This window comes from Mustela nivalis, assembly GCF_964662115.1.
Source record: "Mustela nivalis genome assembly, chromosome: 1".
Lineage (NCBI taxonomy): Eukaryota > Metazoa > Chordata > Mammalia > Carnivora > Mustelidae > Mustela > Mustela nivalis.
This window is the reverse complement of record NC_139020.1, coordinates 176,671,339-176,685,190: the sequence shown is the minus strand read 5'-3', so window position 1 is coordinate 176,685,190 and position 13,852 is coordinate 176,671,339. Positions and strand designations below refer to the sequence as shown.

The window sequence follows — 13,852 nt, the reverse complement described above, 5'->3', positions numbered from 1 at the left end:
AGTGCTAAAGTCACTAGTTGCTTTTGGAGACACATGATAAATGTGGAGACACATGATAAATAAAACACAACCCTAAATTTAAATTTTATTTTAAGTTGGCTCCATACCTAGTGGTGAGCCCAACACAGGGCTTGAACTCATGACCCTTTGATTGAGAACTGAGCTCAAAACCTGAGCTAAGACCAAGGGTCGGATGTCCAACCGATAAACCCACCCAGTGCCCCCAAACAGATTACAATTTAATTGAGGAGATAAATATAAAATTACAATGTGATAGGAGAAAAGTTTACTGGAGCTGTGTGTTTATATCATAGTAGATTTAGAAAGTCACAACTAGGGGAGCCTCTGTGGCTCAGTTGGTTAGGCAGCTGTCTTTGGCTCTGGTCATGATCCCGGGGTCCTGGGGTTGAGTTAGGCATCATCAGGCTCCCTGGTCAGCAGGGAATCTGTTTCTCCTTCCCCCACTCTCCCTGCTTGCATTCTCTCTCTCTCTTAAATAAATAATTAAAATCTTAAAAAAAAAAGTCACAGCTAGCTAGCATTTTTTTTTAAAAAATGAAATAGAATATCAGAGTGCATAGGGACGCCTGAGTGGCTTAGTCCGTTAAACGGCTGCCTTTGGCTCAGGTCATGATCCCGGGGTCTTGGGATCGAGTCCCACATCGGGCTCCTTTCTCAGCGGGGACCCTGCTTCTCTCTCTCTGCCTCTGCCTGTCACTCTGCCTACTTGTGTGCGCTCTCTCTCTCTCTCTCTAACAAATAAATAAATCTTAAAAAAAAAAAAAGAATATCAGAGTTCATATTAAGATAAATAGTTTTACAAAATCTTATTTTAATTTCTTTTTTTAAAAGATTTTATTTATTTATTTGACAGAGAGCGATCACAAGTAAGCAGAGGCAAGCAAAGAGAGAGAGAGGAGGAAGCAGGCTCCCTGCTGAGCAGAGAGCCCGATGTGAGACTCAATCCCAGGACCCTGAGATCATGACCTGAGTCGAAGGCAGAGGCCTAACCCACTGAGCCACCAAGGCATCCCTTATTTTAATTTCTTATATCAGTATATGTTTATTGTGTTGCAATATAAAATGAATTTTTGGGGGTGCCTGGGTAGCTCAGTGAGTTAAGCATCTGCCTTCAATCCTGGGATCAACACCCAAGTGAGGCTCCCTCCTCAGCAGGGATCCTGCTTCTCCCTTTCCCTCTGCTCCTCTTCCCCTCTATCATGATCTCTCTCTCTCAAATAAATAAGTAAAATCTTTAAAAATAAAATAAAATGAATTTTTTACTTCAGATCTTTGTCAAAAATGTTTTCAAACCTCTATGTTAGAGATATATACAAAGTGTTAGGCAAGCCAATGAAAGAAGCAGTTAACACCTAGCGCAGAGTTGGGGGGATACTGAGCATGGAAGGAATAACATTCGAGTAGAGTCTTTTTTTTTTTTTTTAAGATTTTATTTATTTGAGAGGGAGAGAGAGAGAGCAGGAGAGAGAGGGAGAAAGAATCTGAAGCAGACTCCCTACTGAGCTCAGAGTCTGACACAAGGGCTCGATCCCATGACCACAAGATCATGATCTCAGCCAAAACCAAGAGTTGGATGCTTAATCAACCAAGCCACCTAGGCATCCCTGAGCAGAGTCTTAAGGGAATGATTAGGGGAAGAGCACTGCAAAGAGAATGGCACATAGCAAGGCCTAGTGCACCGTCACAGCAAATTCCAGGAATGGTTCAAAGGAAAGAGCCAGGAGGTGTCCCAGGGTAGAGAGTGGGTGGAATGAGATAAGAGCTAAAAGATTGGCTTCAGAGGTACTATAAAGGACCCTTACAACATATGGTTAAGATTAGCATTAGTCCCTGGGCCTGTGTTTCTCAAAGTGTGGTCCCAGAGATCACTTTTATTAGAATCCACTGGAACAGCAGTTCTGACAGTGTCGTTCCTAAACAAGAAGCATCGGTATTACCTGCGAAGTTGTTAGAAATATCAATCTTGGGCTCCATTCCAGATCTTCATCAGAAATTTTGGGAGGGAGGCCCAGACATCTGTGTTTTAATAAGCCCTCCAGGTAGCTCTGCAGACAGCAATTTGAGAACCACTTGGGAGTTTGCTAAGATGGGGATTCCTGGCTCCCACCCCAGGCCTGCTAAATCAGAATCTCTGGGGTAAAGACCCAGAACACCTATTTTTATCAAGCTCTCCTAGTAATTCTATCTTACTCTAAGTTTTGAGAACGACAGCTCTCAGTGGCATATCTTCACTCATAGATTTTAGGATGCTAGAGGAAATGACAGGAACTAGGACACCTCTGACTGGACAAGAAAACATGGTGATTTTGACACAGATAAACTGAATCATGCCATTGCCTTGCTTGAAGCATTCCATTGTCTATCACCCTGAAGATGAGAACCAAACTGAGTAGGATGTCTCAGGAGGACCTACAGTGCCTGGCGTCCCCATCACTGCCCCCGCTTCGTTCTCCACTCACCCATGATGCCCCGGCCCTCTTTCAGGTACCTAGAACACACCGTGTCCTTTGCTTTCTCAAAGTGTTTGTGTCTCATTTCCTCAGTTCTTCCCCAACATGGCTCAGGTCGCAATCCAAATGTCACCTCTCCAGAGACACCTTCTCTGATCGCCCATCCGCATTGGCTTGCCCACATAGTCCTCACACCATTTTTATCCTGTTGATTTCCTTCGTTGTGCTTCTCTCAATCTACAATACCTGGGCTCTTATGTAATTGTCTGCTTCCTTTACATCTGTCTTTCCTACTAGACTATAAGATTCCTGAGGACAAGGATCCCATCTGCCTTGTTCAAGGCTATCTCCACAGATGGGTTTCTGGTGTAAGGTATATGCTCAGAAAATATTCAGGTCTGAGAATTTCCCTGGGTCAGTTTTAGGTTCTAAACCTGTGATTTTCCTGGTAGAGACTGAACCATGCCCCACCCAACCTACTCCAGCCAGTGGTAACGCTATAAAATCCACATGTGATCAGGCAATTGCAAATGTGACATACCTTGTGACAAGCCAGAAAATAGCCAAATCCAAGAAAAGCAAGGGTACGGTCCTAAGTGGGGAGTGTAGCCACAGGTTGATGGTACATCCTGGAGGCCAGTAAGGGTGGAACAGCTTGAAGAAAAGCTTGAGGGGTGCCTGGGTGGCTTAGTCCTTAAGTATCTGCATTCGGCTCAGGTCATGATCTCAGGGTCCTGAGACTGTGCCCCGCATCAGGCTCCCTGCTCTGAGAGAAGCCTGCTTCTCCCTCTCCCACTCCCCTTGCTTGTGTTCCCTCTCTTGCTGTGTCTCTCTCTGTCAAATAAATAAATTTAAAAGAAGAAGAAGAAGAAGGGCTTAAAAGCAGTGGTAGGAGATGGAGTTGGAGGGCTGTGGAGTGGCAGAATGACCCACAGTAGGGACTGTGGCTTTTACACTGAGTCAAATGAGGAGTAACAGCGGGGTTACTTTGAGCAGAGATGTGATAGGATCTGCTCTTCTTGTTAAAAGGATCCTGGCTGCTGTGTTGAAATCAAGGATAGAAGGCAGGAGAGCTGTTGGAGGCTGTTGTAATAATACAGGTGAGACACGTAAACACCTAATAAACATCTGGAAAGACTTACAGCAAACTCACTACACTTCCTACAGCTGTGGTGGGTTACTGGGTAGGGGAGAGACTTTTACTGGTCCTGTATTCTTTGAAATGCTTTATGAAACTTTACGTATCAACTATTTGAGGAATTAAAAGTCACTGTTATTTTTATTATAAATACTACAAGTTTTTACTCCTCCTTCCTGAATAATTCACTCTTATGCCAGTTAAGTGGGGCCAAAGAAAGCAGGAATCCGCAAGGGAGTGGGGGAAGATATCCTGGTTGGTGCAGGGTGTCAGAGCCCAATGGAGGTAGGAAGTCCCAGTGTTAAAGGGATTGGCAATGGTAACAAGCTGGTTGCCTAAGGAAGATAGATCCAATAAATAAATATATTGAGGATAATGGCAGCAGGTTTTTTTTTTTTACTGTTGGAGCCTTGTACATATGGAAAAGGAAAAAAAAACTAGAATGAATCCCCCAGTGTTGGATTGGAACTGGAAGCTGTGAACTCTTGGTTCCAAATATATGTTTATATAGATAGATATAGAAATAAATGTATTTGTAGCTGTGTGTGAATACATGTGTATATTCTCTAGATTTATCTGCCAATAGGTTCTGGGAGCAATAACATATTAATGGCAACGATCACCCTAGCCATCTTATCCAGACTCCTACATAGATAGCATTCTCCACTAAAAGAAATCAGGGTTTGAAGAAATGATTAATTCCAGGGCTGAAGAAGGGAAGATGCAAATTGAGCCTGGTATAACATTTTGTACCAGAAAAAGAAAACATGCCCCAAGAATGATGGGGCCATGTCAAAAGGATGCAGAAGCCAGCTGAATGAAGGTCCTAATGGCCAAGTCTAGAACAATTTAGGCATGAAAATAAATAGTGATAGTAATGAACTATGACCTACTGAATAGGAATCCATGAGTCCAAACTAATATAAATTTAAAAATGAATTAATGTGAGGTGATGCTTTCCTTATGTTATATTGCCAAGTTATATATGTAGAAGGAATGATGGAATTAGAAAACCACCATTTGGCAACCATCATAGTAATACTTAATGCAACCAAGAAACATCAATGGACATGAAAACTGAAGAGTGAAAGTTTGATGAGATATGGGATATATACAAAGTTTCAAAGTCTCACCACAAAGCACTTTAAGTTACTATAGTGGGCTGAATGGTAACCCCTCAAATAATATGTCTATGTCCTAATCCCCAGAACCTGTGGTTATTCCTTATTGGGAAAAGGGTCTTTGCTGATGTAACTTAAGAAACTGGAATTGAGGAGATCATCCTGGATTATCTAGGTAGGCCCTAAATCCAGTGACTAGTGTCTTTTTTAAGAGTAAGGTCAAGATTTGAGGACAGATGAAGAGGCAAGTGAGCACAGAGGCAGAGTTTGGACTGACAGCAGGCAGTCACGTGACAGGGAGTGCCACCAGTCAGCAGAGGCAGGAAGAGGTAAAGAATGGATTCTCCCCTGGAGCCTCCAGAGAGGGGGTGAAATCCCACTGACACCATGATCTCAGATTCCTGGCCCCCAGCCAAGTGAGGAAATACGTTTCTGCTATTGTAAGCTCCCCAGTTTGTGGTAACTTCTTACAGCAGCCACGGTAAACTAACACAGTTACCCAGGGGAAAAGAGCAACCTCACAGGGGAGAAATCTTGCAGGTTCTAGCTTAATCACTGTAATGAGACAAATTGTGGGCCACCCGGTAGGATGGATCAAGAAGAACACACCATCCCTTCTGTGACATTCCTGCCAGAGATGCGTCGCCTGAACCTAATCATGAGGAAATAATCACACAAACCCCAAATGAGGGACAGTCCACAATTGTAATCATACAGGGTCAAGGTCAATGGAAGTCAAGGAAAAACTGAGGAGCTCCCTCAGGCTGAAGGAGACTAAAGAGACCTACCAACTGATTGTAACATGTGCTCCAGGACTGGATCCTTCTCCTAGAAAGGACACAGTGAGTTAACTGGTACAACTTGTATCGGGTCTGGGGATTGAATGGAGATAATCTATGAACGCTAACTCCTTGATCTTGATTGTGGTTAGGCAAGCAGAATACCTTTGTAGGACCTGCATACTAAGAGGAATGTAATTTCAAAGCTTGGAGGAGTGTATTTGACAACTTATCTTCATGTGGTTTTAAAAAAAAATGTTCTTTGTGTAATATTTGCAACTTATTGGTGAGTTTGAAAAATTTTTTTAAAAAAGGCAACAAAATCAGAAATACTATTTTTGTAATTCTTAACCAAAGTAACAACAATGGCTCATGCTGACTGAATCAGATCACTTGTTTAATTCTCACAGCAAGGCTATGAGTGAGATACTACCACATCTCCAATTTGCAGATCAGAAAGTTGGGGCATTTTGATATTAATCATTTACCTGAGTTCACTCAGCTAGGAAGTGATAAGCCAGAAATTCAATCCAGATCTGTTTGATGTTAGACCCTTTTCTTTTAAGGAGTACAGCATTCAATTTTAACATATTCAATTATTGATTATTATATGTGCATATGCATTAGTCAGGGTTCTGTGGAGAAACAGAACCAATAGGGTGTGTGTATGTGCGTGTTAGTGTGTTCATTTATTATAAGGAGTTGGTATACAGTAGTTGGTGATTATGGAGACTGGAAAGCCCCAAGATCTGCAGGGTCAGTCTGTAAGCTGGAGACCTGGGAGAGCCAATAGTTTAATTCCAGTCTGAGCCTGATGGCCCAATGGTGTAGTTCTAGTCCAAAGGCCAAGAGACCTAGGATCCAGGAAGATTCAGTGGTTCATTTTGAATCCAAAGGCAGGAAAAAGCCAATGATCCAGTTAGAAAGCCATTGGGTTGGGTGGGTGTGGGTGGGAGGGAGGTGTTAGCTTTTTTGTTCTATTCAGGCTTTCATTAGGGAGGGCAGTCTCCTTTACTTAGTCTACTGGTTTAAATGTTACTCTCATCCCAAAACACCCAGAATAATGTTTTACTGAATATCTGGGGATTCTGTGGCTCAGACAAGTTGGCATGCAAAATTAATCGTCACAATATATATACTCAAAATATATGAGAGAAGGGGGGGAAAAAAAAGAAAAGAAAAAGGAAAGAGGGCGAGACTAGGCTAAAAAGTGGACTTTGACAACAAAAACAGATTAGTACCTACCTAGCCCTGCCTGAGGGAGACAGGGACGTGCCGTTTCTTGCCCACACTTAGAAGACTGTACTCCCAAATAGGATGATGGGATTGTGTTTCTAAACAACACCCACAGTCAGGATGAACCTTCAGATAACTCATTGGCTTGGGCTCCACAGGGTACCATTCTGCCTCCTATGTGAGTTTGGTTAGGGACAATTGGGTCCCTTGTTTTAGTCATATCTGGGGCATCTGATCACCACACCTCCTACTTCTCTGAGAATTCTCCATTGCTTGGCCCTGCTGCCCCACATTCATGGCCAAAGCATTCAGATTTACATTGGGAGACCACAGCTGAGTGGGCAGTTGGCCCAAGTCGGCTTGTGACTGAAAGATACTGGTCATTTATCTTAGCAAGTCTTTGGCAATGAGGACATCTTTTTGTGAGCAGTAAACACTGATTCAGAGAGAGAGGGAGAGAGAAAGATATGCAGAGCTGAGGAAGAGAATGGCTAATGGGTTTGGTGAGAGTCCTGGATCCCATAGAATACCCTTTTCTCCTAATAAATTCCTCTTTTCTTTCACACAATTTGAAGCAAACTCACATATGTCCCCACTGTCCACCTTAGTTAAGTCATCAGCCTAGGCTGCCCTCACTCCTCTCCTCTGGGTACTCTTCTGCCCAACGTGTGTCAGCAATCACACCCATTATGATGCCAGAGAAAACAACCAAGGGTCTTTCAGAACAGACCCTTTCTTCCCCTTATTTCCGATAAAAAACTGTTAGCTCTTGAAAGTATCTGGAAAACAGTTAACCCTGATGATGTGTAAAGCTACCCTCTTGCCTATTTAGGAAATTGCATTCATCTTCATTTGTCCACCTTCCTATCCTAGCTTCATTTTGGTATCCACCGTGACATACAAATAAGGACTAAAAGGCATGAATAAAAGGCTAAAATCAAAGAGCCTCCATGGCTTTTTATTGTGGTATTTTAACCTTGCCTCTTCCCTTTTCTCCAGTCCTTGCAGAGGCGGTGTGGTTTTCTAGATTTTTCTAGGTTTTCTAGATTTTCCCCATTCTTGTCCCTTCCCACAGACTCATCTCAGAGGGATGGACAAACTCCAGTAATTCTCTCTGGTCTTATGAGAACATCCCTGCACATATTCTCTGATTTAGGTACAGGTGTTTTCTCCTATTTCTCTGTCTCCTCTTCCACTTCCTACTGTGTATCTCTCTTTTCAAGCTCAGCTTTTTCTCTCCTTCATACCCAGAGCAATGGGCCAGTCTTCTTGCAGGTTCATGTTTGTTTAAGGTCCATCATTTCCCCAGTACCTAGGAGGCCCTCAAGGACTGTTTGGTTAATACCACTCCCTCTGCCTGGAAGCTTCTTCCCTATTGGTTCTAATCTTTTACAACATTTAATTAAGTGAGATCCTTCTAAAAGGCAACTTCTATCCCTCCCTGCCTGGAGGAATTTTCGCAGGCCTTTGACCACCTGATTTGCATATTTGCCTTCCACTTTGCTTCAGTCTGTGCCCACACCTTATCTCTCTGGGTAGTTTGCAAACTTCTTGAGGACAAGAAAGATGTCAAAGGCTCTGCAGTGGCTCTAGATTTATTGGTCAGTCACCTGTCTGTGTAGTTAGTTGTGTGAACTTGGGCAAGTTGGTTCACCTCTTATACCTGTTTTCTCTCCTATAAGTGGGGATAATATCACTAATCTCACAGGATATTTGCAAGGCTAAAATCAGACATTTTTGTAAAGTGCCTAAAAGAATACTAGACACATAGAAAATACTGAATAAATGTTAGCTATTACTATTAATATTCTCATTCTTTACATTAGTTATCTATTGCTGTGTAACAGTTACATTGGAATTTAGAAGCTGAATTTTTCATCTTCATAGTTTTTGTGGATCAGGAATTGAGAGGCAGCTTAGATCTGTGGCTCTGGCTTGGGATCCCTCATAAGGCTGTGGTCCAGATGCCAGGTAGGGGTGCTGTCATTCGAAGGATTTCCTGGGGCTGATGGACCCACATCCAAGGCCTCAGCTCTACTTTTCGCCTCTTCATAGGGCTATTCTTGTGTTGTAATAACAGGGAAGCTGGTTTCCACTCCAGTGAGGCAGAAGCCACAGCACTTTCTATGGTCAAGCTTCAGAAGTCAAATGCCATCCCTTTTGACTTTTATTGGTCACCCCGACCAACTCTGATTCATTGTGGAAGGAGACTGCGGGAGGACATGACACTCAGGAGGCAAGAATTACTGGGGGAATGGTGGAAGCTGGGTGTCTCATTTGCATTCTGTTTTCCTCCAATGGAATTAGTGTCAGTAGGAGACTCCAGCAAGCACAGAGACTGTGCACATTGGCAAGAAGAGAATTTCAAAGAAGAAGGAAGAAATGAACCAAAGGCAGTAATACTTCAGCCTCACTTGTCCTGCCTCTTCTGCCCTTTCACTCTCAATTTAAGGCAGACTGAATTTCCTATAACTCTTCAGAAACCATCTAGTTCTTTCTCGTTTCGAAGCCTGTGCACCAATGGATTTTCTTTTTTCAAGCTTCTCCTCTCCACTTCACTTAGCTACCTACCTCTCATAACTGAGGTCTCAGCTTAAACACTAGTTCCTCCCAGGATACTTTCCCTGATTCCCTTAGCCTGTCACCATTTTGTGTACTTTGCCTCCTATCATAGACTTTCTCCAGCATTTTGAAGTCAGGCCATCTCCAAGTGAGGGAGTAGCTGATGGAAAGGGACAAGGCAAGATGGAAGAAATTAGCATGGTATGTTCTCTAACCAAGGGAACTTTTTTGGATAATGGGATTTTCTTTTCTTTTCTTTTTTTTTAAATATTTTATTTATTTATTTGACAGACAGAGATCACAAGTAGGCAGAGAGGCAGGCAGAGAGAGAGGGGGGAAGGAGGCTCCCTGCTGAGCAGGGAGCCTGATGCGGGGCTCTATCCCAGGACCCTGAGATCATGACCTGAGCCGAAGGCAGAGGCTTTAACCCACTGAGCCACCCAGGCGCTCTGATAATGAGATTTCCTTTCATTTTTTAAGAAATTTATTTATTTCAGAGAGAGAGAAAAAAGAGAGGGAGTGAGAGAGAGCACACCCTAGCATGCACAGGGGAAGAGGCAGAAGAAGAGGGAGAGGGAGAGAATCTCAAGCAAACTCCTACCATCCAGGGCTGGATCTCATCATCTTGAGATCATGCCCTGAGCCAAAATCAAGAGTCAGTGGCTTAACTGACTGAGCCACCCAGGCACACTGATAATGGGATTTTCTTGATCTGTGCTGGACAGTACAGAAACCATTAGTCCCCTGTGTCTGTTGAGCTCTTGGAATGTGGCTAGTGCGACTGAGAAATGAATTTTATTGAAAAACTCCAGAACTGAATTTTAAATTTTTAAAAAATTTAATGAAAATTTAAATAACCACACATGGCTAGTAGTAACTATATAGTCTCACACAAGTCTGACAAAAAAGAGACTCGCCTAAACAGAGGACGTGGTGGTAGAGAGAAAGGGGGCTAGGCTTTACTATCTAGAGAATAGGCCCCTTTATACTAGAAGGGACCGCCATAACTAAATGCTGGGCATGGTGGGTGTTTATATTTGATGTCAACCTCATACATCCCTCGGTAAGGCTATTTAACTGTAAGGCTCTGAACAATGAAAGGGTCTAAAGACACTAGAGATTGGTCCCCTGATGGCAAAATGAGAAGTGTTTTGGCTTTGGGGAGCTTTTGCCTACATTTGCCACCCAGGGGCAGGGTCAGAGCCATTATTTTAAGAGGGTCAGCAGTTTGGGAGCGCTGTGTCCAAATTCCCACCTTCTGACACAAGTCAAAAATAGCCTTCTTTCCTCCTGCCCTCCTCCCCTCTTCTTCCTTCCTTTCATGGCTTTGTGGTAGGCTTTCAGGAGACAAGGTGGAACAACTCAGTGTCTTTTCCCTGGAAAGGGCAGAGACAAGAGAAGATAATAAAAAGGAACACGCTGGCTGGGAGCAAGGTGTTCTGGGTTCTGGTGCCGTTTTGCCAGACTAGCTTTCTACACCGCAGCTTTCCCATTTGTGAAATGTCGGGGTTGGAGAGGCCTTCTGAGGTCCCGCCCTAACTTCCCGGGTGCTTATGTAACGCAATCCAAATCATGACGACAATGAAAACAGCAGCCACGTTAACCGAGTGCTTACAAGTTCTAGGCACCTTGCTGAACGCTTCATGTTCACCATTTCACTGGAGTCTCAGGGGTGTTTTACAAACCCTCATTTTGTAGGTGAAGAAACTGAGGCTCTGTCAGTTTAAATAACTAGTCCAGGGTCACATAGGAATAGTCGAATTGGGCTTTGAATCCAGATGGTTCCAATCGCTAAATTTTTAATCTCTTTTTATGTATCAGTTCTCTTCAAGGTAGGTCAGTGATGAGTGTTAGGTTCAGACAGGGAGATATGCTTGGTAGAATTATTCATAACACTGAGTGTTTTTTTTAATGCGTACACTGATGGCTGTGTATACACACTTAATTCTCCCAGCAGCTGTACAGGGTGGTCGATACCAGTGCCCTCATTGCACGGACCGGGAAAGAAAGGCTCAGAGAGGCTCAGTAAATTGCTCAACATCACACAGCTAGCAAATACCAAAGACTCAAAACTAGGGCCTGCAGTCCCGGGCCGCGACCAATCCGCCTGGAGTACAGCGCAGGCAAGCCGGGGTCCCCCACCCGGGGGAAGGCGGGGCGGCGGGCCCTTGCCGGGTCTCCGGCGCTGCCCAGGGGGCACGCCTCCGCCGCGCACGCGCGCTCGGGCTCCGAGTCGGGGCGCGCGGCGGGCGCGAGGACGGCGGCGGGGAGCGTGCGCGCGGTGACGTGCCGGGCGCCATGTTGGAGGGCTGGTGGTAGCGGCTCGGGGAGGTGCTCGCTCTCTCGGTCTCGCTCTCTCGCTCGCTTCCCCCGGCTCCCTTCGGTGCCCCCCCCGGTCGCCTGCGTGCCGGAGTGTGTACGAGGGAGGGGGAGGGCGTCGGGGGGGTGGGGGGAGGCGTTCCGGTCCCCGGGAGACCCGCGGAGGGAGGCGGAGGCAGCGAGGGACTCCGGGAAGCCATGGACGTCGAGAGGCTGCAGGAGGCGCTGAAAGGTGGGGGTAGCTGCCCCCCTCTCCCTTCCTCCTCACCCTCCGCGGCCCCCTCTCCTTTCTCTGGGCAGGGGGCTCTGAGGAGCCGGGCCAGGCTGGAGCGGGGGAGGGGGGGGTGCTTCCCCGGCTCCCATCCCCCTCCCACCTCCCCAGGGGCGGGGAGCCCTGTGGGCAGCTCCCTCCCGCCCGGCTCTGGGCTTTGTGTCGGCCGCCGACGTCTGGGCTGGGGGAGGGGAGCCGGGGAAGCTTTGGTAGGGGCCCCAGCCTCTCGCCCACCCCTCCGGGTTGAGGTCGTGGGCCCGCAGCCCCCCTACGGGTAGGCTCCGTTTTCCGTCGGGCCCCCGCACGCCAGGCGTCTGGGTGAGAGAAAAAGTAGAAGGTTTGGGGTGGTGGTGGTGGGGGGAAGAGGGCGGCAGAACAACTTTCAAGTGTCTCGGGAAGTCTTTTACAGAGCTGCTGAAGTCATTCCTTCACGCGCCCTAATTCTGAGGTGGTCGCCTTCCACGCAACAGGCTTGAGAACGGGTGGTTCTCAAACTTAGAATAGCGTGTGGTTTCAGCGTTTTCACAATTATGCGTTGACATCGAAAATCATGTGGAAACGGCACCGTGAGGTAGCTGCGGTTTCTTAAGACGCAGATTTATGAACTTTATCTAGATAAACAATTTATGGGGGTTGGGGCCTGGGATTCGTATTTTAATTGGTGTCTCAGATAAATCTGGTGTTGGTGTTCCCCCGGACTACACTTTGAGAAACACTGAATTAAGGATGATTTGTGGAGAAGTTGAGTGCCCCCTTTAGGAGGGTTCTTGTTACGACGTGAAGAGACCGATGTTAGAAGTAGAACTTGTGAGAGTCAGGGGTGAATGACTATGTGGCTGAGAACCTAATAATATATTTTTTTAAAGTGCTTTTTATATTTGAGAAAGAACTGGGAGAAAAGTTTGTTTTTATAGTGCACTCTAAGTGGTTGATGGACTTTGAAAATACTGATAATTTTTCTTTCTTCTCTTATTTAGATTTTGAGAAGAGGGGAAAAAAAGAAGTTTGTCCTGTCCTGGATCAGTTTCTTTGTCATGTAGCCAAGACTGGAGAGACAATGTGAGTTGAAAACATGTATTTGTTGTTAGGGTCGTAGGTATCATTCAGAATTGTTTAGAAGGGGGCGGGGAGTGTATTTCAGAAGAACTGAATAAAATAAGCTCCACTTACTTAAAGCATTTCCTAAGTGCATATGCTTTATTTCCCTTATGCATACTCTGATGAGTTTTAAAAATTTGTTAAAATTTCCTTCGTATCTATGCTTTTGTAGATTTAGAATTTACTAGTCGGCAGTGCTAGGGAAAAGAATGCCTATCCTGTTATGACCCTTTTTGGCTCTAACAAACAGGCTTATTTCTGGAATTTTGTGGCTTTGATTCTGTCTCAAATTTTTTTTGTTGGTGGTATTTTCTCATATTGTCCTTTGTCCAACCTTTTGTTGTCATATTTATATATATGAGTGTTTGAAGTGTCACTTCTATTTATTCTCCTGAGGACTTAGGGTGAGTATCTGACAAATTCCAGATGCTACAGTTTTGATTGTCCTGTAAACTTTCTAGGATAGCTAACTTGTTACATATGCTCAGCATTTTATTAGGCTTGTTTCCAAATGTTGTGAATCTGAAACTTATACTATGAAGTTAGGGCTGTTTTCTTAAGTACCATTCCAGTTCATTGTGTGTGTAGTTTGTGTTGCAGGAGTTGTTTTTGCCATCACTGAGTTAATTTGTAGAAAGGAGTGTAGATTTGGTCACTTGCTTGTACTCTTTTTGTAGGGGGTGGGAAGTAGGAAGGAGATAGATTTCTTTGGGTGCAGTGTTATTAAATGAGCTTTCTTTTGGCTCCCCTATGCCTTATCTATTTTTAAAATTCTTTTTGAGGCCTACTGTGAGTGTAAGCTTCAGCAAGTGATGTATACTTTCTTGGGCTTTATTAGCAGATATTCATTTCTCACA

General features: G+C 44.6%; 1 protein-coding gene across 2 annotated transcripts in view; it reads left to right on the top strand.

The window, feature by feature from the left end:
• Positions 1-11,537: 11,537 nt before the first annotated feature.
• PPP4R2 (protein phosphatase 4 regulatory subunit 2) overlaps positions 11,538-13,852 on the top strand; it is a 54,177-nt gene continuing 51,862 nt past the window's right edge. Inside the window, exons 1-2 of one of the 2 annotated variants that reach the window (XM_082697204.1) lie at positions 11,538-11,858; positions 12,875-12,956. In XM_082697204.1, the coding sequence (XP_082553330.1) occupies positions 11,825-11,858; positions 12,875-12,956 (116 nt within the window). In that variant the 5' untranslated portion in view covers positions 11,538-11,824. Of the gene's footprint in view, positions 12,469-12,874; positions 12,957-13,852 lie in introns of both variants that reach the window. The other variant, XM_082697205.1, reaches the window with a different exon arrangement.